General features: G+C 36.6%; 1 protein-coding gene across 1 annotated transcript; it reads right to left on the reverse strand.

Annotated features, from left to right (window-relative positions):
- Positions 1–11,261: 11,261 nt before the first annotated feature.
- On the reverse strand, positions 11,262–13,205 carry LOC140035735 (uncharacterized). Its single transcript, XM_072077088.1, has 3 exons — positions 12,939–13,205; positions 11,574–12,017; positions 11,262–11,489 (listed from the first exon to the last, which is right to left on the reverse strand). Exons 1-3 carry the CDS (start codon positions 13,203–13,205, stop codon positions 11,262–11,264), a joined length of 939 nt encoding a protein of 312 aa, XP_071933189.1.
- Between the last annotated feature and the right edge of the window lie 11,217 nt (positions 13,206–24,422).

Below are 24,422 nucleotides of genomic sequence, written 5' to 3' on the forward strand. Positions count from 1 at the left end.
ATCATTCTTATGTTTAAGAAAATAAATCCAAACTTTTCTTGAATAATCATCAATGAAAGTCAACATATATCTGGTACCACCCTTAGACGGAACATGAGATGGACCCCATAAATCTGAATGAATATAATCAAGAGTACCTTTCGTCTTATGGATTGTTAGAGAACTGAAACTAATTCTTTTTTACTTCTCAAAGACACAGTGTTCACAGAATTCCAATGACCCAGTACTCTGACCGCCAAGAAATCTCTTTTTGCTTAGTATGTCTAAATCTTTCTCGCTCATATATCCCAAACGCATATGCCACAATTTGGTGATGTCAGAATCAGACAAAAATGATGATGAGGAAACTGCAATCGAACCTGTAATAGTAGATCCTTGCAAAATATATAAACTACCGACCCTGCAAGCTTTCATTATAACGAGAGCACTTTTAGAAACCTTTATAGCACCATTTTCAACCATGTATTTGCACCCAAGAGCCTCTAGGGTGTCCAAAAATTCTTTTTCAAATCAGAAACATATCTAACATTAGTGAGTATCCTCACAATACCATCATGCATTTTAATTCGAATTGTACCCTTACCAATAACATCACAAAGGACATTATTGCCCATCAAAACAATTCCATCATTACAAGATTCATAAGTGAAAAATAAATCCCTATTGGGACACATGTGATAAAAGCACCTCGAATCTAAAATCCATTCATTTTTAGATCTTGTCCTGTTATCAGTCACAAAGAAAATATTTTCTTCATTCTTATCAACTGCAACACCAGTTTCGACAGTCTCAATATTTTTCTCACTAGGTTTCCCCTTTTGTTTCAATCTATTTTTCAATTTAAAACAATTTTCCTTAAAGTGCCCCATTTTATGACAATAATTGCACTCCAAATTTCTATGTCTGGATTTAGATCTACTATTGTCAAATTCTCTTTTCTCGATTCTGTCCTTAACAACCAGACCTTCCGCTTGACCTCCACTAAATTTTTCAGTAATATCCCTGTCTATCTGCTCCTTTGATTTTAATGCAAATTTAATATTCCGATACAAAATTATTTCTTTTCCATAAATCATAGTATCCCGAAAATATTTAAAAGATTGGGGGAAGGAAATACAAAAGTAATAGGTTCTGATCCTCATCATCAATTATTGAATCTACATTTTCCAAATCCATAATAATGGAATCAAATTTATCAAGATGTGAGAGTATAGATGTACCTTCAGTCATGTGAAGCATATACAAACTTTACTTTAAATAAAGCCGATTCTCAATTGTCTTCTTCATATACAAGGTCTTAAATTTGTCCCATATGGCCTTTGCCAAAGTCTCAGTGGTTACCTCCCGCAAAATCTCGTCACAGGGATTTAAAATAATACTAGATCTCGCCTTTTTATCCATCTTAATAAAATTTGTATCTGTCACGCCCTCTGGCTTTTTCTCAATTCCTTGTATTGCTAGATCAACTCCGTTTTGAACCAAAATGGCTTCCATCTTGAGCTGCCACATCCCAAAGTTGATATTCCTGTCGAATTTCTTGACAACTGCCTTTGTTATTGTCATTGTTGCCACAAAATCCAAAGTCTCCGAAGAAACTCTGATACCAGTTTGTTAGGTATGGCCTCAAGAAATTGATGAAAGGACTTTTGACAACCCCAAAAGACAAATAACAAAGTAAAAATAAAGAAAATAGGAATATAGGAATTTACGTGGTTTGGTCAAATTGACCTACGTCCACGGGCAGAGATGGAGCAATATTTTATTATGAAAAAGAGTGTACAAAAATACCTTAGGAAATTGTTTCTAGGCTGAAAACACCTAATGCTTAAAATACAAGAGAGTCCAAAATATTTTACTAAACAAAAGGTTTAATAACTCAAAGGCCCAAATAGCCTACTAAAAGTCTCTTAAGTTTGGTGCACTTAATCCCATTACAGGCCCATTATATTTATAGGCAACTAAGGAAAAAATTCCCTTATACAGAAGGTGATGTGGGACAAAGCAGCATTAACATCTGGCTCAGGGATGGATTTAAGGTGGGGGCACGGGCCCCCACTGCCCCTCCTTAAATTCCTAAAATACTTATACAATTTTGATATAATTTTAAATGTGCCCCCAGAGTTTTCTTAGAAATGATGCAAAAGAATTACGTGATTTTTTAAGTTAGTTCATGAACTAAAATTCTAAAAAGATACGTGGGACACAAATTTCATTTGAAATATGCTAAAAAAAGGCTTTTCATTTCAACTAGCAAGTACTAATCATATCATTCATTTTCTTTGGACCCTACTTCCCAATTTCCCTTCCCTCCTCTGGTCCCCTATTTTTCCCCCACAACCGGGAGCTAATACTTTCCACAACCAAGCAACTGGCTACTCTTTCTTTTGATCAATTCATCCAATCATATCATTCACTTCCTTTGTCCCCACTTCCCAATTTCCCTTCCCTCCACTGGTCCTCCATTTTCCCTCCATAATCGAGAGCCATTCTTATTTCCACAATCAAGTTAGTTATCAAAATATAAAAACTCGCAGTGAGTAATTGTAAATAGTTTAATTTATTTTTGAAATAAAATTATTATTATATTAATAATTTTGAATTTGTCTTTTTATATTTTTTATGGAATATATGCATCATTTGTACTTGTTTGTGATTTTTTTGGCTTAAAAAACTAGAAAAAGAGTAGGTAAAAATTTTAATGCTGTTTTTGCCGCACTAAAAATTTTTTCTGGCTCTGCCACTGCAAGCTCATCTTAGTTATAAGCTATCTATGCAACTTGGCAAAGAGAATAGGCATGGTACTTTTCCTTTATCAGGATGTCAAAAAAAAAAGAAAAAGAAACCACTATAAATCCATGTCCTGCCTAGATACTAACACAAAGAGAAACTATGTCACAAACTTCCTTACCATGTAAGTTTGGATACGAAAATATGAATCCTTAATCCAGCAATGACAAACAAGAATTGCGAGCCAAGAGAAGTTGAACACATAACCAATTAAAGTTGCAAACAATCTAATTTTGACCAAAATTTACTATTCCGTATGGATTTCTTAGTGTAATTCATCTAAAGTTAATGGGAATATATAACATAACCAGCATCCACTTCTTCCTGATGCAGGACATCCCGGAGCTTGTGCAAAGAACCAGCGCTGGATCCTAGGTGCCTAGGATCGGATCAAAAGGGCCAATTTTGGTCACTTTTGACCACAATTTGGCCCAAGATCCGATCCTATTGGCTTTGGATCTGGCCCCAGATCCACCATGGCAGCCAGACATAATTTTAAATAGTTTTCTTCATTTTGTTTTCTGTTGGGGATAATACAAGAAAAAATGGCTAAAAGTTACAAAAGTAAATGATGCAACAAGACTTCAAATCATGACTCAAGATTACTTTTCTTTAGACTTTATTTGTCTAGAATTTTGTGTGCAAAGATTTTGAACAAATATCTTTTAGGATAATTTGAAAGGTCTATGTCTTAACTCTTACACAAAATTAGACAAACTTACTTAAACTATGGTGTGCTTTTGCAGAGAATTTTAAAAATTAAAAAATCATCTTCTGCAGCAAACTATCCCTACTAGACCTTTATAAAGTTGATAATGTAAACAATCAAGAGTTGCAACATTTCACCATTGATATATGTATTTATGTTAGCCAAAATGTTCCTCAACATCAATGCAAGTGTTCAAATAGTTTTTGGATGTTTAAATATCATTTGGATGGTAATTAACTGTAAAAAATATGAAGAGATGCCAAATGGACTTGAACAACTTCTGACCATTGTAGGAACCAGACAATGATGGGTCTTATTTCAGGTTCTAAGACGGACCCCTATCACACAAATGATCAATTTTTGAAAAATATCTAACAATCCCCCACCATTTTCAAATTTTAGAAAATAGACTTCCAAAAGTCACAGAATAGTCTGACAATCATATGTACAACTAATAGTGTCTTTCAATTAAACCACTATCTTAGTGAAGGTTCTTTGAAACTAATCAATACAAAATGGTAGACCAGTTTTGACCCATTTATACATTGGATTAGTCTAATAAACACATTACACATAGATCAATACACAACCATGTGTCCTTTAGTGATACATTTTACAGTCTTGTATCACTATCCTTTTATGAATATTTCAAAGCAAAGTCCTTAACTTTGTAATTTGTCAAATTTACATTCATACAGACAACATCTTTGTGCCCCGTCATTAATGACACTTTCAAGATTCGTTAAGAGTCAATAATTCAACCTAACTATGATCAGGTGAGAATAAAATGCACTATTTATTTTGGGGTTGAAAAATGATATAGCACACTAACTATTAGAATGATATACTTTCACTCATTGAATACAAAACTAGATGTTATATCTAGCATTGAATTGAGGTTCTACCATTAATGGTCCTTAAGTTTGGATTTTACACCCATCCCTCTTGATGTCTTTAGTATCAAGTCTCTTGATAATTAATCCCATTGTTAAAGGATCATTTAAGTTTCCACTAGACCTCACAAAATCAATTGATATAACTTCATTTGTGATCAAATTTTTCACATGACTATGTCTCAAACCAATATGTCTTGAGTTGTCATTATACACTTAACTCTATGCCTTAGCAAGCGTAGATGCACTATCACAATGTATTGAGATAGGCGACAACGGCATCATAAAGTAAATTTTATAGCCACTGAACTTCTTTACAAACTAAAGCAAGTGTTACAAATTCAGCTGCCATTGTTGAATCGGTGATACAAGTTTGCTTCTTAGATCCCCTAGAAACAGCACCGCCACTTAATATAAAGATCCAACGTCTTGTCGACGAATGATCTTCTCTATTAGTGATCCAACTAGTATCTAAAAATCTTTATAAAACTAAAGGAAAACTAAAGGAAAACTAAAGGATAGCTAGTATAATATATACCATAGTTCTTAGTGGCTTTCAAGTACTTCAAAATTTTGATTACACCTTGTCAATGTAACCTATTAGGATTGCTTGTATATCTACTCAATATACAAATAATATATGCAATATCTAGTTTAATACATGTCATTGCATACATTAACCATCTATAACTTTGACATATTCTAATTGAGAAATTGGATTCACTTAATTTTTTGCTTAGCTTATTTTGGGATTCAATGGTGCTAAAGCCGGTGCACAATCACTTTGATTGAAGCAATAAAGGATTTGATTACTCAATGTATCTCTAGTTCCTTCGACTAGATACATATAAAATTTTGAGCCAAAATCTTTCATTTTTTAGTTCTTTTGCTCCTTCTTAACACAATGGATTCAATTTCATCATCTTCTGTTAATTCACTTGACCTTTGAATATCATCCTTTATTTTAGAAATCGAGATAAATTTATTTTCTTCAAAAATAGCATCCGTAGGCTCAATTATAGTATTAACTAAAATTGAATCATTAGGTTCAATTACCATGAACCTATAACCTTTGCTATTATGTGCATAGCCTAAGAATATGCACTCAACACCTTTTTCTCCCAATTTCCTTTTTTTTAGATTCTGAGAGTTTCACAATAACTCTATAACCCCAAATTCTCAAGTAGTTTCGATTAGACTTCATTTTATTCCAAAATTTATAAGGGTGATAGAATTCCTTTTATTTGGAACTGTATTTAGAATGTGAAAAATTGTTAATAAAGTTTCACCCCAAACACTTTTACTAAGGTCAGAATTTGAGAAAAGTACATAAACCATTTCTGTTAATCCACGATTTTTCCTTTCAGTTGCATCATTTTGTTATGGTGTATAATGAGCAATAACTTCATGTTTGATCTCCATTGATTCAAAATAGTTGATATCATAATATTTTGCCCCTCTATCGGACCTTAAGCACTACAAAATATTTTAAGATGAAGTTTAACTTCACTTTTATATGTTTTAAATTTATATATGATTTCATCTTTCAAATGTAACAAGTAAGCATAGCAATATTTAGAGAAATCATCTATAAATATGACAAATACCTATTTCCTCCTAAAGTAGGTGTGCCATGTAAGTCACATACATCACTATGAATCAAGTCCAACACTTTGGAAGTACTTTCAATCTTAGAAAATGGATTTCATATGATCTTTGTTAACATGCATTTATTACATTTTCATACATTTTTGTCACAATATGGCAGAAGATCAAATTTCATCATTTCATATGTTCTTCTGTAATTAATATGTCTATTATGTCATAAACTAAAGGAAGACTCAACCAAATACGCAGAAATAACATAATAGCAAGTACAGTCTGTGACGCCCTCACTTCTCCCAAGGGCGAACACAAGGGTATCTGCGGGACGCCTGCCCAACTCTCGTTAGGACTCAAATCAATTCAATTCAAACTTAACAATACATACCAAATTAATACAAGTCTAAATAAAGAAAAATCGTTTCCTTAACCGAATATCCAAATCTTACATCAGGTTCTCAAAAGATATATCAAGTCCCCAAATACAACCATTAAAAAGTTGACTAAATAATTACAACCAAGATTCCAATAAAAAACATTACCTAGTCGGCTTTTCATAATCTTTCAATCCACCTGTTAAGGAAAACAAATCTACGGGTGAGCGATTGCTCGTGAGGCCAAGAAACATACATGCAAGCACGTTGTCCAATTAACAATCTCATTTAACAAGTAAAACAGTAATATTCAAGTAAATAACAATTCGGGCGAGAAAATGTAAACAAAAATAATTCAAGGATATAAGAGCTCTTAGGAGCTATTTTTCACTTGCACGATCAAGAATCTCCATGAGTTGACACTCCGTCAATCGGGTAGGTTATAATCCGTAGCATTTCACTTACTCGTTCCCCGATCACCATTACATACCCCTGTACCGGACCCGCCTGTTTTTATATAAGGCGATGCTACTCGAGTATGCCAAGCAAGATCTCCCCATTAGATCAAATTTATACACGTTTCTCATGGCTCACCAAGTTTCTTGACTATGCCCATGCCGGCTTGAGTTGCAAGGTCGGCCGATAAAATTTGGGCGTCCCCCACTAGTATCACTAGGAGTCGAAGAGATTCACTCCAATCGACTTATGCAGCCATAGCATAATTAATCATTGAAACACTTCACTTAATTCACTTAATAAGTCACTTCAAGTAATTCAAGTATACTTCACATAAATATTCACTTCAAGTATTTCATATCAAGTAATTCAAGTACACTTCGCTTTAATGAGAACGAGCGCGGTAAAGTACACACTCGACTCAGCAATTTCAAAATACACAATTTCCAATCACAATTAAACACATAACACGTTTTCACACACTTGACACTCACCTAGTCAAAATGAGAGGGTGGTGCTCAATTCAAGTATTTAAGCGTCCGTTGTGAGGTCCTCTTGAAGGTCTCCTCGAATGCCTGAGTACACAAATAATTATTTATCACACATTATCGCTCAAAACACCCAATTATCAAGGAGGATTGTACACTTATACAATCTAAGAAAATATCATGAAAATGAGCCTTAATTATTCGTAAATCGAGACTCAAAAATGGGGTTTAATAATACAGGGAAAAATTGATTTCATCTTTGAAATCAAGTGTAAAATAGTCAAGAAATATCAAAGAGAAATGGAGAGTTCTAAAAACTCAATTTCCTTTAAGTTCAGAAATTTCAGATTTAAGGTGCACTCTTGGAAAAATCATATCTCACTCTCCGTAAGTCCAAAATTGGAAACCTTGGTACCATTGGAAATTACTTCCAAAGTACTAAAAGTTCCTAGAAGACACTTTTCCATGATTCTAAATAGAAACACTCAAATTTCGGTTTAAACCTACTGACTTGCACTTCCAAGACAAATTCGGGGTTGGTTTTTGGTAAACTTTGAAAAATTCGGCAAAATTTATAGAATGCGAACTAGCCTCTAAAATTTCAAAGAGTTACAATCAAAGTTTAAAACACAATAGATGGAACAAGAATCAGAGTTTTGAGCGCTAAGATATAGCAGCTCACAGTTGGTTCAAAAAGAAGACCATTGGGCAATTTTCCAGATTTGAAACATAAATTTTGGGACTTCAGTTGGGCATCGAAATGGACTTGGAATGGTACCAAATTTGGTATGATTACACTACCATATAAGGGCTACTCCTCTGTCAAAGTTTATGCAAAAATTCTTACGGGAAGTCAGTTAACAAGACCACTAAAGTTCCAAGAATTTCCAAGGCAATTCTGCCTTATGCTTCCGTTTTCCTTTTTTTTCGACCCTTTGGCCAATGAAATCATCTCAAACATGGTTCATTTACGAAGTAAAGGTCTAAGAAACATCCAACATACAATTGGTAGGTGATTGACATCAAAAGTTTCAAAATAACAAGTCCCAATTCGAGCTAAGCCATTCGGCTAGCCAAAACTAGGGTTTTCTATCATTGGTGTGGTTCTGTAATTTGGTCATAACTCAGTCAATTCAACTTGGAATTAGGCATGATTGGTGGCATTGGAAAATAAATTCATAAGGCTACAATTCATTAGGAGAAATCATTATGAAATTCAGTTCATAGCTAGCTCAAATTCAAGCAACAAGTCCCATCACATCACTGACTCTCGAGCAGAGCAACAAAACAGAACAGGTAAATTTGGTGAACTAGTATGGCTCACTCCCTTTGAATCAGGAAATGCATTTTATACCATTAGAAAATTGGAAGTTTCTAGTTTTAAATTCCGCAAACGGTACTCCATTTTGACATCGAAGCAAGGAGTTATGATCGTTCAAAGTTCACTGCCAGGTAACCCCTATTACCCGTTTCCCAGCTTTGAAGGATTTTTGAAAATGCAACTTTCTTCCAACCAAATCAAGTGACTTTTGGTGAAACTTTCCACACAACTTATGCAACAAATCTATATACAAATCAAGGTCATTTGATCACAAAAAAATTGCACCAAGTACTCTGCAAAAATAGGACAGAATTCGGCCCTTTCTCATGCAAACTTTCCTTTGATTTTCTTTCCACTTTTTCAACTTATATCCACTAGTTTAACACTTAATCAACATAAATAACACCTAAAATAATCATATTAGTCCAACATGTCCATTGTGGGATTTCATAGAGCCCACTCAAATGATTTGCAACAAAATAAAGATCCCACATGAAGCTACAAGCTTCCAAATGAAATCTAACTCACTAGCATCAAGTTTCAAAGGTTGGATGATTTACCACCTCTTGGTTGATGAAACTCAGAAATTTCGGCCACTAAGAGCTCCAAAAAAACCATGGAAATGATGCTCTCTTCCTAGTCCAAGTGAGTCTCCAAGTTATTGTGAGTTTGTGTAGTGAATTTGGAGTGAAAAGGTGCAAGAAAATGAAGTGAGACGATGAAGGGTTTTGGTCTTCTTCCTCCTTGGAGTTTTCGGCCAGCAAGGGTAAGGAGAGAGAGAGCGAAATCTGATGAGGGAAGCTTCTCATGGAAGCTTGGTAGTTGTAGTTCAAATTTTGCGCAAAAGTCAACTCTCAATAGTGTGTGTACGCGCGCATTTTGTGCCCGATTCCTCTCAAATTTGTTTCACTGGTGCACTAAACTTCGAATGCACTTTTTTTAACACTATTATTATTCACTCTTAGTAGTCTAACAATAATTTTCTAAAGTCCCTCAATTAATTGTGCGTGCGAAAACGCGAACTTCCGACTTATGCGCGATAAAATGAAATTGCTAATAAATTCTTGTAACGGTAGTATAACTAACTAACACTTGGGTAATTAATCATGAAAATAACTATTTTGGAGTAAACCAATAAATAAGTGAATAAATCGATAAAATAAAATACGAGTCCTCACATCCTTTCCCCCTTATGAGAATTTCGTTCTCAAAATTATACCTTAATTTGAGAATAGGTCTGGATATTTTCCTCGAATCTCTTTTTCAACTTCCCAGGCTGCTTCCTCTAATCCATGGTTCCTCCAAAGAACTTTCACCAACGGAATCTGCCTGTTTCTCAATTCCTTCACCTTACATCTAGAAGCTGATCGGTTTCTCCTCATAGGTCAGCGACTCATCAATTTCAATATTTTCCGGTTGCAGGATATAAGAGGGGTCTGGGTGATATTTTTTAAGCATGGACACGTGGAAAATATTGTTGATCCGAGATAAACTTGGTGGCAATTCCAACTTATAGGCCACATTTCCTACACGTTGGATAATCTTGTACGGCCCTACGAATCTCAGTTGTAATTTCTTTCTTTTTTCAGACATTAAACTTGCTTTCAGAGGAGTAAATTTAAGAAAAACCTGATCTCCAACCGCAAATTCTAAGTCCTTCTTTCGATTGTCTGCATAACTCTTCTGACGATTTTGTGCGGTTTGAATCCTCTGGCGCACCAATTTCACCTTATCATTCGCCTCCTCAATCCAAAGCACTATAGTCGGGTCTAAGATTTTTCGTTCACCTATTTCATCCCAACAAATCGGAGATCTACATTTCCGACCATAAAGTGCTTTCATACGGGGCCATTTGATTAGAAGAATAAAAGCTATTATTATAAACAAATTCTACCAATATCAAATACTTACTCCAACTCTCCCCGAAATCCAAAACACAGGTTCTGGTTCTTAACATGTCTTCAAGAGTTTGAATCGTTCTCTCGGACTGTCCATCGGTTTGGGAATGGTAAGTAGTACTAAAATTCAATTTAGTTCTCAACACTTCTTGCATCTTTTGCCAGAATCTCGAGACAAATATAGGGTCTCTATCGGACACAATACTTACAGGTATCTTGTGTAACCTTATGATCTTATCCAACTTTTCTTGGTTAACTCAGTCATGAGTCCAGCAATCTTAGAAAAATCCTTGATAAATTTTCGGTAATACCCTGCTAACCCTATAAAACTTCAAAATTCAATAGGATTTTCCGGTCGCTTCTATTTAGAGACCGCTTCAATTTTGGTTGGATCCACTTTAATCCCATCCATAGAAATTATATGACCCAAGAATATCACTTCTTTCAACCAAAACTCACACTTGCTGAATTTAGCATACAACTGATGTTCCCTCAATATTTGTAAAACAATTCTCAAGTGCTTCTTATGATCCTCCGCAGTCTTAGAATACACTAATATATCATCAATAAATACCACTACAAATTGATCCAGATAAGGTTTAAAGACCCTGTGCATCAAATCCATAAAAACAACAGGTGCATTGGTTAATCCAAATGGCATTACTGCAAACTCAATGTGTCCATACCTCGAGTTAAAAGCAGTTTTGGGTATATCTTTTTCCAAAATCCTCAACTAGTAGTAGCTCTGTCTAAGATCCAACTTAGAAAATATTATCGCCCCTTGCAATTGATCAAACAATTCATCAATGTGAGGCAAAGGGTACTTGTTCTTAATAGTGACATCATTCAAGTCTTGATAATCTATGCATAACCTTAAATTCTCATCTTTCTTCTTAACAAATAAGACTGGGGCTCCCCACAGTGAATCATTCTCTTTTATAAAATCCCGCTCCAGTAAATCCTGTAATTGCAATTTCAACTCTTTCAATTCAACTGGAACCATTCTATACGGTGTCTTAGAGATAGGTGTCACTCCCGGAGTCACATCAATCTTAAAAGCTATATCTCTTTTCGGGGGTAAAGATTCTAACTCTTCAGAAAAGACATCCGGATACTCTTTCACTACAAGCATTTCCTCCAGTCTCATTTTATCACTAGGAGTGTTGATAAGAAAAGTTAAGTATCCCTGAGCTCCCTTATTTAACATTTTTCTAATTCGAATCCCTAAGATAAGTGTAGATAAGGCTAACCTACCATTTACATCCAATTTCAGGATTGCCTCTATCGGATTGCACAATTCTACTGTTTTCATCTTACAGTTCAACTGAACATTATAACGGGCTAACCAATCCATTCCTATGATGACATCATACCCTTTAATCGCTAAACCCATCAGATCGGCCAGTAATTTCTGTTCTCCAACCCATATCTCACAATCCTTATACACCAAATTAGCCAGTAAACTTTGATCTCCAACAAGTGTTCTAACCTTTAAATCATAAGGTAACTTAATTGGTTTCAAGTCTATCCCACTCATGAAATTAGGGTTGACAAAAGAATGCGTTGCACCTGGGTCAATTAAAATCTTAGCTAAATTGTGAAAAATAGGGATCATACCTTCAACCACTTCAGTTGCATCGGGAATCTGTTAATGATCCAGAGCATAAACCCTAACCGGTACTCTAGGTCAAGTTCCTCCAGCACTAGTCTGTTTAGAGATTGACCTTTCTGACCTTTGAGTGCTACTTCCTATTTTTGACGCCTTCAGACAACTCGCGAGTTGATGTTCAGCGCTACCACAGAACAAACATTTCCCAAACTTTCTCCAACAAGCATTCTCTGAGTGATTGGATTTACCACAGTAACCACAAGTAAATTGTGGTGTCACTGCCGAACCACTAGAAGGCACTCCTCTCGCTTGAACTGACCCACTACGACCTCCTCTGGACAAAGCTCCAGTGGTCCTCACTCCTCCCATTTCTCTTTCCATCTTGGAAGGTTGTGTACTCTTATTAGTCTGTCCAGAAGTGTGACTAGAAAAGTTTCTTTTCTTATTGTGGAAGTCCCTAACTTGCATTCTTGCACTCTCGACCCTTTGCGCTTTCTCTAGAGACTTAGTAAACGCAAAGATTTGGCCCGCAGCTAAGCCCTCTTAGATTTCTACATTAAACTCTTGTACAAACCATCTTATCCTTTTCCGCTCATTGATTACCAATTCGAGAACGTACTTAGAAATCTTAGTAAACTTCCCTTCATACTCAGCTACACTAAGAGTTCCTTGTTTCAATTTGATGAACTCATCCTCTCTCTTCTCTTGGATTAAAGGTGGAAGAAATTTCTCATTGAATTTCCTCGTGAAATTCTCCCAAATCCAAGGGGTTTGGGCTCTCTCCCACTTTCCCTTTATTACGTCCCACTTTCCCTTTATTACTCCCTCAAACTGAAAAGCAACAAAATTCACACGCCTATCTTCAGTATAGTCTAAGGCGGAGAATATGTTGGTCATCCTTTCCAACCAATTCTCAGCTACCTCGGGGTCGGGCTTTCCGGTGAATTTAGGCGGGTTAAATTTCAGCAACCTCTCCAAAGCCCTATCTTCCCCTTTATCCTGACCCCCAGGTTGGTTAAGTGGTCCTGGACCGTGTCTCTCCACTAACCGTTCAAGGATATCAGTCATCCTATTAATGGTAGTAGCCACTTGATTACCCTCTAAATTTCCTTGTCCCTGGGTCAGTCCAATTACCGATCCCTGGTCATCTCCTTGAGATTGGGCTTGCCTAGACCCTCGCCCACAATCTCGATCTCTCCTTCGTTCGTCCATAATTCTAACAGTGTCTAGTGCAAATATAAGAGTGATTACACGAGGAAATATTCAAAACAAGAGCCAATCGAGAAACATTGGAAATAACAGTAATTTACATTCATTAACACTTCAAAGTTCATATAATTAGCAAGTCATGGGGGAATTTAAAAAATATAGCACACAGGTGCCACGAAAGTACTTTTAGTCACATACGACTAACGTAAAGTCAAGTGCCTCAAAAGTAGGCCACACAGTCAAACAAAAATACAATGGCCTTGACACTAGCATCACTCCAACTAATTCTAACTACATCAGTCAAAAGGTCAGTCACTCTAAGCCTAGTTCTTAGGGGCTATCAGGTGGAACCTCCTTCTCAGGGTCCTCCTCTGGATCCTCCTCCTGAACTGGGTTCTGGACAACCTCCATCACTTCATCTATCAGCATAGTGGCATCGGCCATGATCCCGAAAGCCCGATCATGGATCTCCTCACCTATCCTAGTAAGTCGAACCCTAACTTTCTGAAGCTCATCACGAATGACCTCAACAGTGGCCACCTCGCCTACCAATACCTCCTCAAGTTCAACAATCCTAACACTCTGAGCATTCACCATAATGCTCAGTTCCTTTACCTCCTGGAGCAAATCTCTGTTGGCATCCACCAACTGACGGTGCTTATCGTCAAGAGCAAATACAAGGTGGTTCGGGTAAGCATGTATCCTCCTACAGACACATCTGGGGAACCTAGTAGAAGGTGAGTAGCGTACATGAGCTCCTCCACCCCGTGCACTATAGTAAATGGATCTAAGAGACTCTACATGGCCATTAGCATGGCCATTACCATCAGCAGCAGGTCATCCGTTCCCATTCTCTATCCCTGCAAAACAACCACAATTTCTAGATTAGAAACTTAAAGTTATGAATTCATTCAAATATAACTTAGGGTATGACTAAGTCATCTTATCTCCAATCTTAAGGGTAAAGTCCCTAACACATCTCCCAAATAGGTCTCTAATCTAGCGCTCTGATACCAACTGTGACACCCCCACTTCTCGCAAGGACGAACCCAAGGGTATCCGCGGGACGCCTGTCCAACTCTCGTCAGGACTCAAATCAATTTAATTCAAGTTTAACGATACATACCAAATTAATACAAGTCTAAATAAAGAAAAATCGCCTCCTTAACCGAATATCTAAATCTTACATCGGGTTCTCAAAAGATACATCAAGTCCCAAAATACAACCATTAAAAAGTTGACTAAATAATTACAATCAAGATTTTCAATCAAAAACATAACCTAGTCGGCTTTTCATAATCTTCCAATCCACCTGTTAAGGAAAACAAATCTACGGGGTGAGTGATTGCTCATGAGGCCAAAAAACATACATGCAAGCACGTTGTCCAATTAATAATTCCATTTAACAACTAAAACAGTAATATTCAAGTAAATAACAATTTGGGCGAGAAAATGTAAACAGAAACCATTCAAGGATATAAGAGCTCTCAGGAGCCATTTTCCACTTGAACGATCAAGAACCTTCACGAGTTGACACTCCGTCAATCAGGTAGGTTATAATCCGTAGAATTTCACTTACTCGTTCCCCGATCACCATTACATACCCCTGTACTGGACCCGCCTGTTTTTATATAAGGCGATGCTACTCGAGTATGCCAAATAAGATCTCCCCATTAGATCAAGTTTATACACGTTTCTCATGGCTCACCAAGTTTCTCGACCGTGCCCATGCCGGGTCGAGTTGCAAGGTCGGCCGATGAGATTTGGGCGTCCCCCACTAGTATCACTAGGAGTCGAGGAGATTCAATCTAATCGACTTATGCTGCCATAGCACAATTAATCATTGAAATACTTCACTTAATTCATTTAACAAGTCACTTCAAGTAATTCAAGTATACTTCACGTAAATATTCACTTCAAGTATTTCATGTCAAGTAATTCAAGTACACTTCAATTTAATGAGAACGATACAGTAAAGTAAATACTCGACTCAGCAATTTCAAAATACTCAATTTCCAATCACAATTAAACACGTAACATGTTTTCACACACTTGACACTCACTTAGTCAAAATGAGAGGGTGGTGCTCAATTCAAGTATTTAAGCGTCCGTTGTGAGGTCCTCTTGAAGGTCCCCTTGAATACCTGAGCACACAATAATTATTTATCACACACTATCGTTCAAAACCCCCAATTATCAAGGAAGATTTTACACTTGTACAATCTAAGAAAATATCATGAAAATGAACCTTAATTATTCGTAAATCGAGGCTCAAAAGTGGGGTTTAATAATACAAGGAAAAACTGATTTTCATCTTTGAAATCAAGTGTAAAACGGTCAAACAATATCGAAGAGAAATGGAGAGTTCTAAAAACTCAATTTCCTTTAAGTTCAGAAATTTCAGATTTGAGGTGCACTCTTTGAAAAGTCATATCTCACTCTCCGTAGGTCCAAAATTGGAAAACTTAGAACCGTTGGAAACTACTTCCAAAGTACTAAAAGTTAGAACACACTTCTCCATGATTCTAAATGGAAGACACTCAAATTTCAGTTTAAATCTACTGACTTGCACTTCCAAGACAGATTCGTGGTTGGTTTTTGGTAAATTTTGGAAATTCGGTAAAATTCACAAAATGCGAACTAGCCTCTAAAATTTGAAAGTCAATTAGAGTTACAATCAATGTTTAAAACAAAATAGATGGAACAAAAATCGAAGTTTTGAGCACCAAGATATAGCAGTTCAAAGTTGGTTCAAAAAGAAGACCATTGGACAATTTTCCAGATTTGAAACATAAACTTTGGGACTTCAGTTGGGCATCGAAATGGACTTGGAATGGCACCAAATTTGGTATGATTACACTACCATATAAGCGCTACTCCTCTATCAAATTTTATGCAAAAAAAGTCATACAGAAAATTAGTTAACAAGACCACTAAAGTTCCAGACATTTCCAAGGCAATTCTGCCTTATGCTTCCGTTTTCCTTTTTTTTTTTCGACCCTCTGGCCAATGAAATCATCTCAAACATGGTTCATTTATGAAGAAAAGGTCTAAGAAACATCCAACATACATTTGGTAGGTGATTGACACCAAAAGTTTAAAAATAACAAGTCCCAATTCGAGTTAAGCCATTCGGCTAGCCAAAACTAGGGTTTTCTATCACTGGTGCGGTTCTGTAATTTGGCCATAACTCAGTCAATTCAACTTGGAATTGGGCATGGTTGGTAGTGTTGGAAACTAAATTCATAAGGCTACAATTCATCAGAAGAAATCATTTTGAAATTCAATTCATAGCTAGCTCAAATTCAAGCAACAACTCCCAGCACATCACTGACTCTCGAGCAGAGCAACAAAATAGAACAGGTAAATTTGGTGAACTAGTACGGCTCACTCACTTCAAATCAGGAAATGAATTTTATACCGTTGGAAAACTAGAAGTGTCTAGTTTCAAATGCTGCAAACGGAACTCAATTTTGACATCAGAGCTAGGAGTTATGATCGTTCAAAGTTCGCTGCTAGGTAACCCCTGTTACCCATTTCCCAGCTTTGAAGGATTTTAGAAAATGCAACTTTCACCCAACCAAATCAAGTGATTTTTGGTGGAAACTTTCCACACAACCTATACAACATATCTACATACAAATCAAGGTCATTTGATCACAAAAAAATTGCACCAAGTACTCTGCAAAAACAGGGCAGAATTCGGCCCTTTCTCATGCAAACTTGCCTCTAATTTTCTTTCCACTTTTTCAACTTATATCCACTAGTTTAACACTTAATCAACATAAATAACACCTGAAATTATCATATCAGTCCAACATGTCCATTGTGGGATTTCATAGAGCCCACTCAAATAATTTCCAATAAAATAAAGATACCCACATGAAGCTACAAGCTTCCAAGTGAAATCTAACTCACTAGAATCAAGTTTCGAAGGTTGGATGATTTACTACCTCTTGGTTGATGAAACTCAGAAATTTCGGCCACTAAGAGCTCAAAAAAAACCGTGGAAATGATGCTCTCTTCCTAGTCCAAGTGAGTCTGCAAGTTGTTGTGAGTTTGTATAGTGAATTTGGAGTGAAAAGGTGCAAGAAAATGAAGTGAGATGACGAAGGGTTTTTGTCTTCTTCCTCCTTGGAGTTTTCGGCCAGCAAGGGTAAGGAGAGAGAGAGCGAAATCTGATGAGGGAAGCTTCTCATGGAGGCTTGGTAGTTGTAGTTCAAAATTTGCACAAAAGTCAACTTTAATAGTGCGCGTACGCGCGCGTTTCATGCCCGATTCCTCTCGGGTTTGTTTCACTGGTGCACTAAACCTTCAATGCACTTTCTTTAACACTATTATTATTCACTCTTAGTAGTCTAACAATAATTTTCTAAAGTCCCTCAATTAATCGCGCGTGCGAAAACACGAACTTCCCACTTGTGCGCAAAAAGTGAAATTTCTTAGAAATTCTTGTAACGATAGTATAACTAACTAACACTTGGGTAATTAATCATGAAAATATCTATTTTGGAGTAAACCAACAAATAAGTGAATAAATAGATAAAATAAATAAATAAAATTAAATAAAATACGAGTCCTCACACAGTCAACTTGAACACACCATTACAAAGATAACATTTGCCTACAAACATACCACCCTTGGACAAGACAAACTTGTTAGCCTCAAAAACAAGTCCAATTCCATATTTGTTCAATAAACCACTCAACACTAAGTTCTTCCTAACTTCTGGTACATAGAGTATATGTGACGGCCCCACCTCCCCCTAGGGCGTACCCCAGGGTTCGGCGGACCGCCTGCCCAGCTCTCGCCGGGACTCACTCACTCACTACAGTCCTCAAACAGATTACAATATAAATCTCAAAAATTACATCAAATTCTCCAATAATTACATGTTATAAGCGAAGCGAAAACAATTCCCAACTATACATAAAATGATTCCAAATCCAAACTGTACAAGATATAGGCCATCCATTCACGTGAACAAGCACAACAAGTCCTTCCTTCGCCTTGAGCCCTGTGGAGGGGAATAAAATATTTTTGGGGTGAGTTAGAAGCTCACCGAATAACCAGAAAATCAGTAATCAAATCGGTTTAACAATATTTCTTTTCAATGATGTCATAAATCAATGATGTCATAAATCAATTGATAAGTCCAGAAACGATTACAGCATTTACAAAACATTAAATATGGAGTATCAATAATTCAAGAAACATGTACAATGGAAAGCGATAGTAACATTCATGAAAATGATACGTTCATTTTTTATAAATAATCTCTCGTTCATCTTTTTATTCGTTCATCTTTTTTTTTCCTTTTTCCGGACGTTGGCCGGTCTCCACCCATCCGGACGTAGCCGGACTCCACCCATCCGGACGTAGCCGGACTACAAGGTAATACTCGAGTATACCAAATTCACCCAGGATCACCATATCGCCCGACCGAGTCCGCTTCTGGCTCGAGTCGATCGGTAACAAAGGGCAGTGGCCAGTTCAGCCAAACGGCTTACATTCATGCGCAACTAGCATTTAATCATTAATCATTGAAAATTTCATATTTATTTAGGTCGAGTGCGATAAAGTACACACTCGCCTAGAAAACTCGTTTTAACAATCATTGAAAGCACTTAACATATTATCAATCAATAATAACAAGCCAATAAATCAAGTGATATAGCAAACAAAGAACACCTATATGCAAGCACGCATGATATGCAAGAAAACAGTTCAAAAGTAACATTGGAAACAGTTTAAAGGTAAATAATGCAAAAAAAACGGTTCATAAATAACTTTAGAAATAGTTTGAGGTCACTCACCTCAATGGCTCAGAAATCATCCATCATGTATCATTGCCTTGCTCAAACCCAAGTCTTAGATCACAAACTCAATGCAAACAAATCCCTTCAAAGTTCGGACAGCACTTCCCCTGAATTTGCTAACTTTTCCAGCCATCATGGCTACATTATTTCCTCAGCCAGTCCCAAAGGTACACACACAACAACAAGTTCATCCAATAGTCATTCAGCAAGCTCTAAGTAGTACTAGTACAAGTCAAGTTAGGGAAAAGTCCGGAAATGAAAGTTAAGCTCAAAACCAGAAAAATAGCTTTTGACATCCTTTTGCGGTAATGGCACCAAAGGCACTACGATTGTCGGATGAAGGTACAAGATACACCATTTCGAAACTAAGAGATAGGGATACAATATCACAGAAGGTCATTCAACCCAGTTTTGAGTGCAAACAGGTCAAAAATGCAAGATACCACATCAAAAACGTAAAACAGATTCACCAAAACGCATTCTAGCGGAAACATCATAACTCAGGCTCTACAAGTCCAAATCCAAAAATTCCAAAACCAGCTGAAAGCTAAGAAACACGGCTTCAATTCATCAGAAAACCTCAACAACCAATTCAGCAGCATTCCTGACCAAAACAACCAATTACAGAAGCAATTCCCAAATTCGGGTAAAACCAGGACAGCAAGGGTAATTTTGACTTTTCTCAAGCTACGCTACTCCGATTGATCTGAAATTTTGTAGGCACCTCTAAAATGTCATTCCCTACAACTTTCATGTTTTAAGCAAAGGCCAATTCGGCCTCTATCTAGGACCTAAAAATTCGGACAGAATGTTCCTTCACAAAACCTAATTTTCTGAAATTTCTTCCAAAACAGAAATTGATTGCAATTGACCACTCTTTCCACCTCATAGAGTCCTTAAACATCATTTCCAATCATCATACATGACCCCATAATCATATCCATATGAAAACAGAAAAATCCCGAATAATTATAAAACTTCACCAATTCAACCAAAATCGAGATATAATCCATCAAACCATCTCTTTAACTCACATAAGCCACTAATTAAACATGATTGAGAAGAAAAGAGAGGTTCCTTAGCTACTCATCTTACCAACTCAAGAAAGGAAGCAACTTAGCACCTTGGTCTTCCAAACTACTTCACAACCAACCTTAATACCACAAAACTAAGAGGTTTTATGGAGGAAATCCAAGTTTAATCGGTTAAATTGTTTGATTGGAGCAAGAAATGAAGAAGTAAGATGAAAGCTTTCCTTTCTTTTCTCCTTGTGAAGCTCAGCCAAGATGATGAAAAATGAAGGTAATTTTGGATCAATTTGGTACTTATTTGGTAAAGGTAGTAAGATGGTCAAATGTCAAAGTCCAACCTTCAATAACAAGGTGACACTTGTCACCCTTTAAGCTTGAGATTATCTTCTTGTCTCTCCAAGACAAATATCTTAACACCTTGTAAAATAATATCACTTAATACAAAATTCCAACAAGTTGTCAAAAATATAATGCATTTACCGCACTTGCGGGTCCCACGTTCAAAATACGCTCTTAATTTCTCAAAAACTAACCGATACTAGAAAAATCATTTTAAAACTATCTTTGCTCATAAACTTTATTTGGGAAATTTTTCTAATCAAGAAAATGTAGAAAAGGCGGGCGATTAAAAAAATAAACCCTAGAAAATTAGAAAATTTCCAGGTTCTCAAACTCATTTTTTTTTGGGGCGTCACAGTATATTAATTAAAGTTACAAAATTTTCGGAGGTGAACTTTAATTCTACTACGCCAACTCCTTGAACTAGAATGATGGTAGATGACGGGCTTTTGATATAAGTACAAGTTTAGTTCCAAATTACACCCGTTTTACTGCAAGCATACAGGTCAAGCTAGTAGTTAGGTTTTATATCGGGTCGATCCCACAGGGAGCAACTTTGCAAGCACTAGGTCCTTACTTACTTTATTATTTAGACTAAGGGTAAAATACACATAACCTCCTTGTGGTTTGACTATTTGACACGCTACCTCCTCATTATTTAAAAACACCCACACTATCCCCTCATGCTTTGGACTAGAGTAGAATTATGCTTTTTGACCTGCTATTGAACCGGTAGTCTGTCTATTATTAATTTTTTCTTTTTCATTTTATTTTCTTTTCCTTTCTTTTTTTTCCTTTTCTTTTTCTATTCTTCGTCTTCTTCTTGCTCCGTTTCACATTCTCCACAACCCACAACATCGAAGTAAGGGGTCTAAGCATCTGCTCATTTTTTCATTTTCACATTTTCTTTCATTTTCCTCCTCTCTCCTGCTCCCCTTCCCCCTCCACCACTTCACACCACCATCCCCTCCACTAGAACTTTGCACCACCATTTCACACCACCATCCCCATCTCCACCCTAACCACCACTTCATACGACCATCCTCTCCACCCAAAGTCTAAAATCCTGCAAATTTGGAGTACCATAATATGAGAGGTAGTGGGTCCGTTTGTACTTTTATGTATTGCTACATATCTAGTCCCCTACGGTAAAAATGGGCACCACCAGATCAGCCATCAAAGACCCAAAAAATTGGGTAGAGGAATTCTACAGGTGGGTCTCATTTTTGCTACGATTTCGAGGAGAAATAAGAAGAGGACTTGTAGTTGTAGTCTAAAACCGTTCTTAACATTTCTTCTCTTCCTTTAGTCTTTATCTTCCACCTCCGTAATCTGCATCCCCACATCCCTTATATCTACGTCGTTCCCACTCACCGCCTCTCCTATTCATCAACTGCATTCTACATCCTGTAATTCTTTTCTAGACGGACCAAAACAATGGATCCTTGTCCATTCGTCCAAATTGTGATTGGAAACTTGGCAGTGAGGCTTTCTCCCCTATCCTCTTGGTCTAAGTCAACGACCACCACGACCCTGTGTTACTGTAAAATCAAGCTCAAAGGCTTCCCAATGCAATAATCGACAGTCCCGTGGCTTTCTCAGGAGAGTGGTACTGATGCGATTGAGAGTGGGATTCATGTTGGGTTTAACTTCAAGAAGTTGGAGTTTGGGAAGCTTGTTGAGAAATTGGCTGCCAGAGGTAGGACTTGTGGTTTGAAGATTGAGATATATACGGGAAAAGGAGGGAATACTTCTGCAGCTTGCGGGTGGAAGTTGGGTGGGAAATTTTTGGGTAGTGTTTTGGTGCAGCTGAACTTGAAGGCAACGGAGCATAGTAATAAAGGGTGCGTGATTCAGGATGGATGGATTAGTATGGTGGGCGGTGGGAGGGGAAAAGTAGTTGAGTTGCACGTAAACGTGAGAGCTGAGAGCTGAGGCAGACCCAAGATTTGTGTTTCAATTTGAAGGGGATGCCATTTTCACTCATCTGATTTGTCCACTTTTTCAAGAATTTTATGATGGAAGCTTATGAAATTCATGAAATTTTTTCTTGGATATTTGGGTGAATTTGGATTTTGGAGCCATTGTTTTGGAAGAATCTTTGAAGACAAAGCCACGTGTGGTGGTGGCGACTGGTCAGTAGAGAGAGATGGCAGAGCAAAAGTGAGAGGGTATGAATTATTTTTAGAAAATTTTAAAAGTGGATCACTAATTATAAAATTTGTAAAAATACCTATGATAATTAAGCCAGTCAGTAGAGAGAGATGGCAGAGCAAAAGTGAGAGGGTATGAATTATTTTTAGAAAATTTTAAAAGTGCATCACTAATTATAAAATTTGTAAAAATACCTATGATAATTAAGCCAAAGCACCAAAATTAAAAGAAAAAGTGACAATAAAATAAAAAATATTAAAAAAATAATAATACATCACTTGCAGGTAGCATACAGGTTACCAATCAAATTTCACTTTAGTCCAAAGCGCGGGGGGGTAGTGTGGGTGTTTTTAAATAATGAGGAGGTAGCGTGTCAAATAGTCAAACCACAAGGAGGTTTTCTGCATTTTACCCCAAGACTAATGATAGATTTAAGCAAGGGAATATATAATTACTACTACTTAACTAATCTTAACTAGATATTTGCAAGGCAACAGTGGAGAAAATTCACTAAATACTTGAGTCTAGGGATATAGATTCCACTTATGGCATAAAAAATACAAAAAAATAGATTTACCTCTTGTTACAACTCTTGTTTAACTAGGGATTCATTTCCAATATTACCAAATCTCATTCTCATGATAAAATGGTCTAGAATAGACTAGTTTTCTCTATTCTCATGGTAAAGAACAAGATCTACTCTTGTTTCCTTCATGAAATACTAGTTTAATCTACTTAAGTGTATCTCTATTCTCAAGAGTCTACTACTTAACCTCTATTTATGTTGTTCCATCATTATTACCAACTTTCATTGAATAATAATAACTAAAAACTTGCTATTGGTGATCAAGCAACAACAAGTGATAAGTATGCATAAATAGACAAATTAATAAAAAATGTAACAAGTGTAAATCGTATTCACTTCATATCAAGTAGTCATAAGTTTCATATACTCCCTAGATCTAGAAATTTAGCTACTCATATAAATTATAACAAGAAAGAGCATGGCTTCATTGCAAGAACACATATTGGATTGCAAGTAAAGATAGACAAGAAAGCTTAGCCAAGATTGATGAAGAAGCTCCCAACAATCTTCTATTTCTTTAACGAAATGAGTTGTACAATGAAGTCTCCAATTGTTCTCACAAAATACTCTAGCTAGAGAGAACAAAACAAGACTAACCTCTAACCTCTAATGCTAAAATCTGATAAGAACTACTCTAATATGTTCTACTCTTCCTCTCCAATGATTCTAAAATCTCAAGTGTTAAGAGAGTCAAAAGGTGATTTTTGGACAAGACATAAAGTCCCTTTTTTCTTCCAAAAGGTTCCTTGAACATATGCAGCTGAAATTCTTGTCTGGAGTTGTGCTGGAAAGTAGTGTGAAAGCAGAGCAAGTGGCTGAGCAATTTGCAGAAATCAGGCTACAATACGTGACTAGAGAATACGCGACTACAACCCACATATTGCCAAATCGCGTATTCACTTCTGTGCATTTAGTATCACTTCAACTGCTATTTTCTTATTGATAGAGGCCGAACTAGCTCTTGGGCAAAACATGAAAGTTATAGCGCTTTGAGTTGCTTTCCAATATTTCAAGAATCATCCAATTTAGAGCTCTGTGGACTGAGATATGATCCAAATACCATCATCTGGTCAGAACTCCGTTTCAGCACTCGACCATGCACATGTACTTCTGTATTTCAACTTTTTGACAAGGATTACGACTGAA

The sequence above is a fragment of the Coffea arabica genome, chromosome 2c (assembly GCF_036785885.1).
Source record: "Coffea arabica cultivar ET-39 chromosome 2c, Coffea Arabica ET-39 HiFi, whole genome shotgun sequence".
Taxonomy (NCBI): Eukaryota; Viridiplantae; Streptophyta; class Magnoliopsida; order Gentianales; family Rubiaceae; genus Coffea; species Coffea arabica.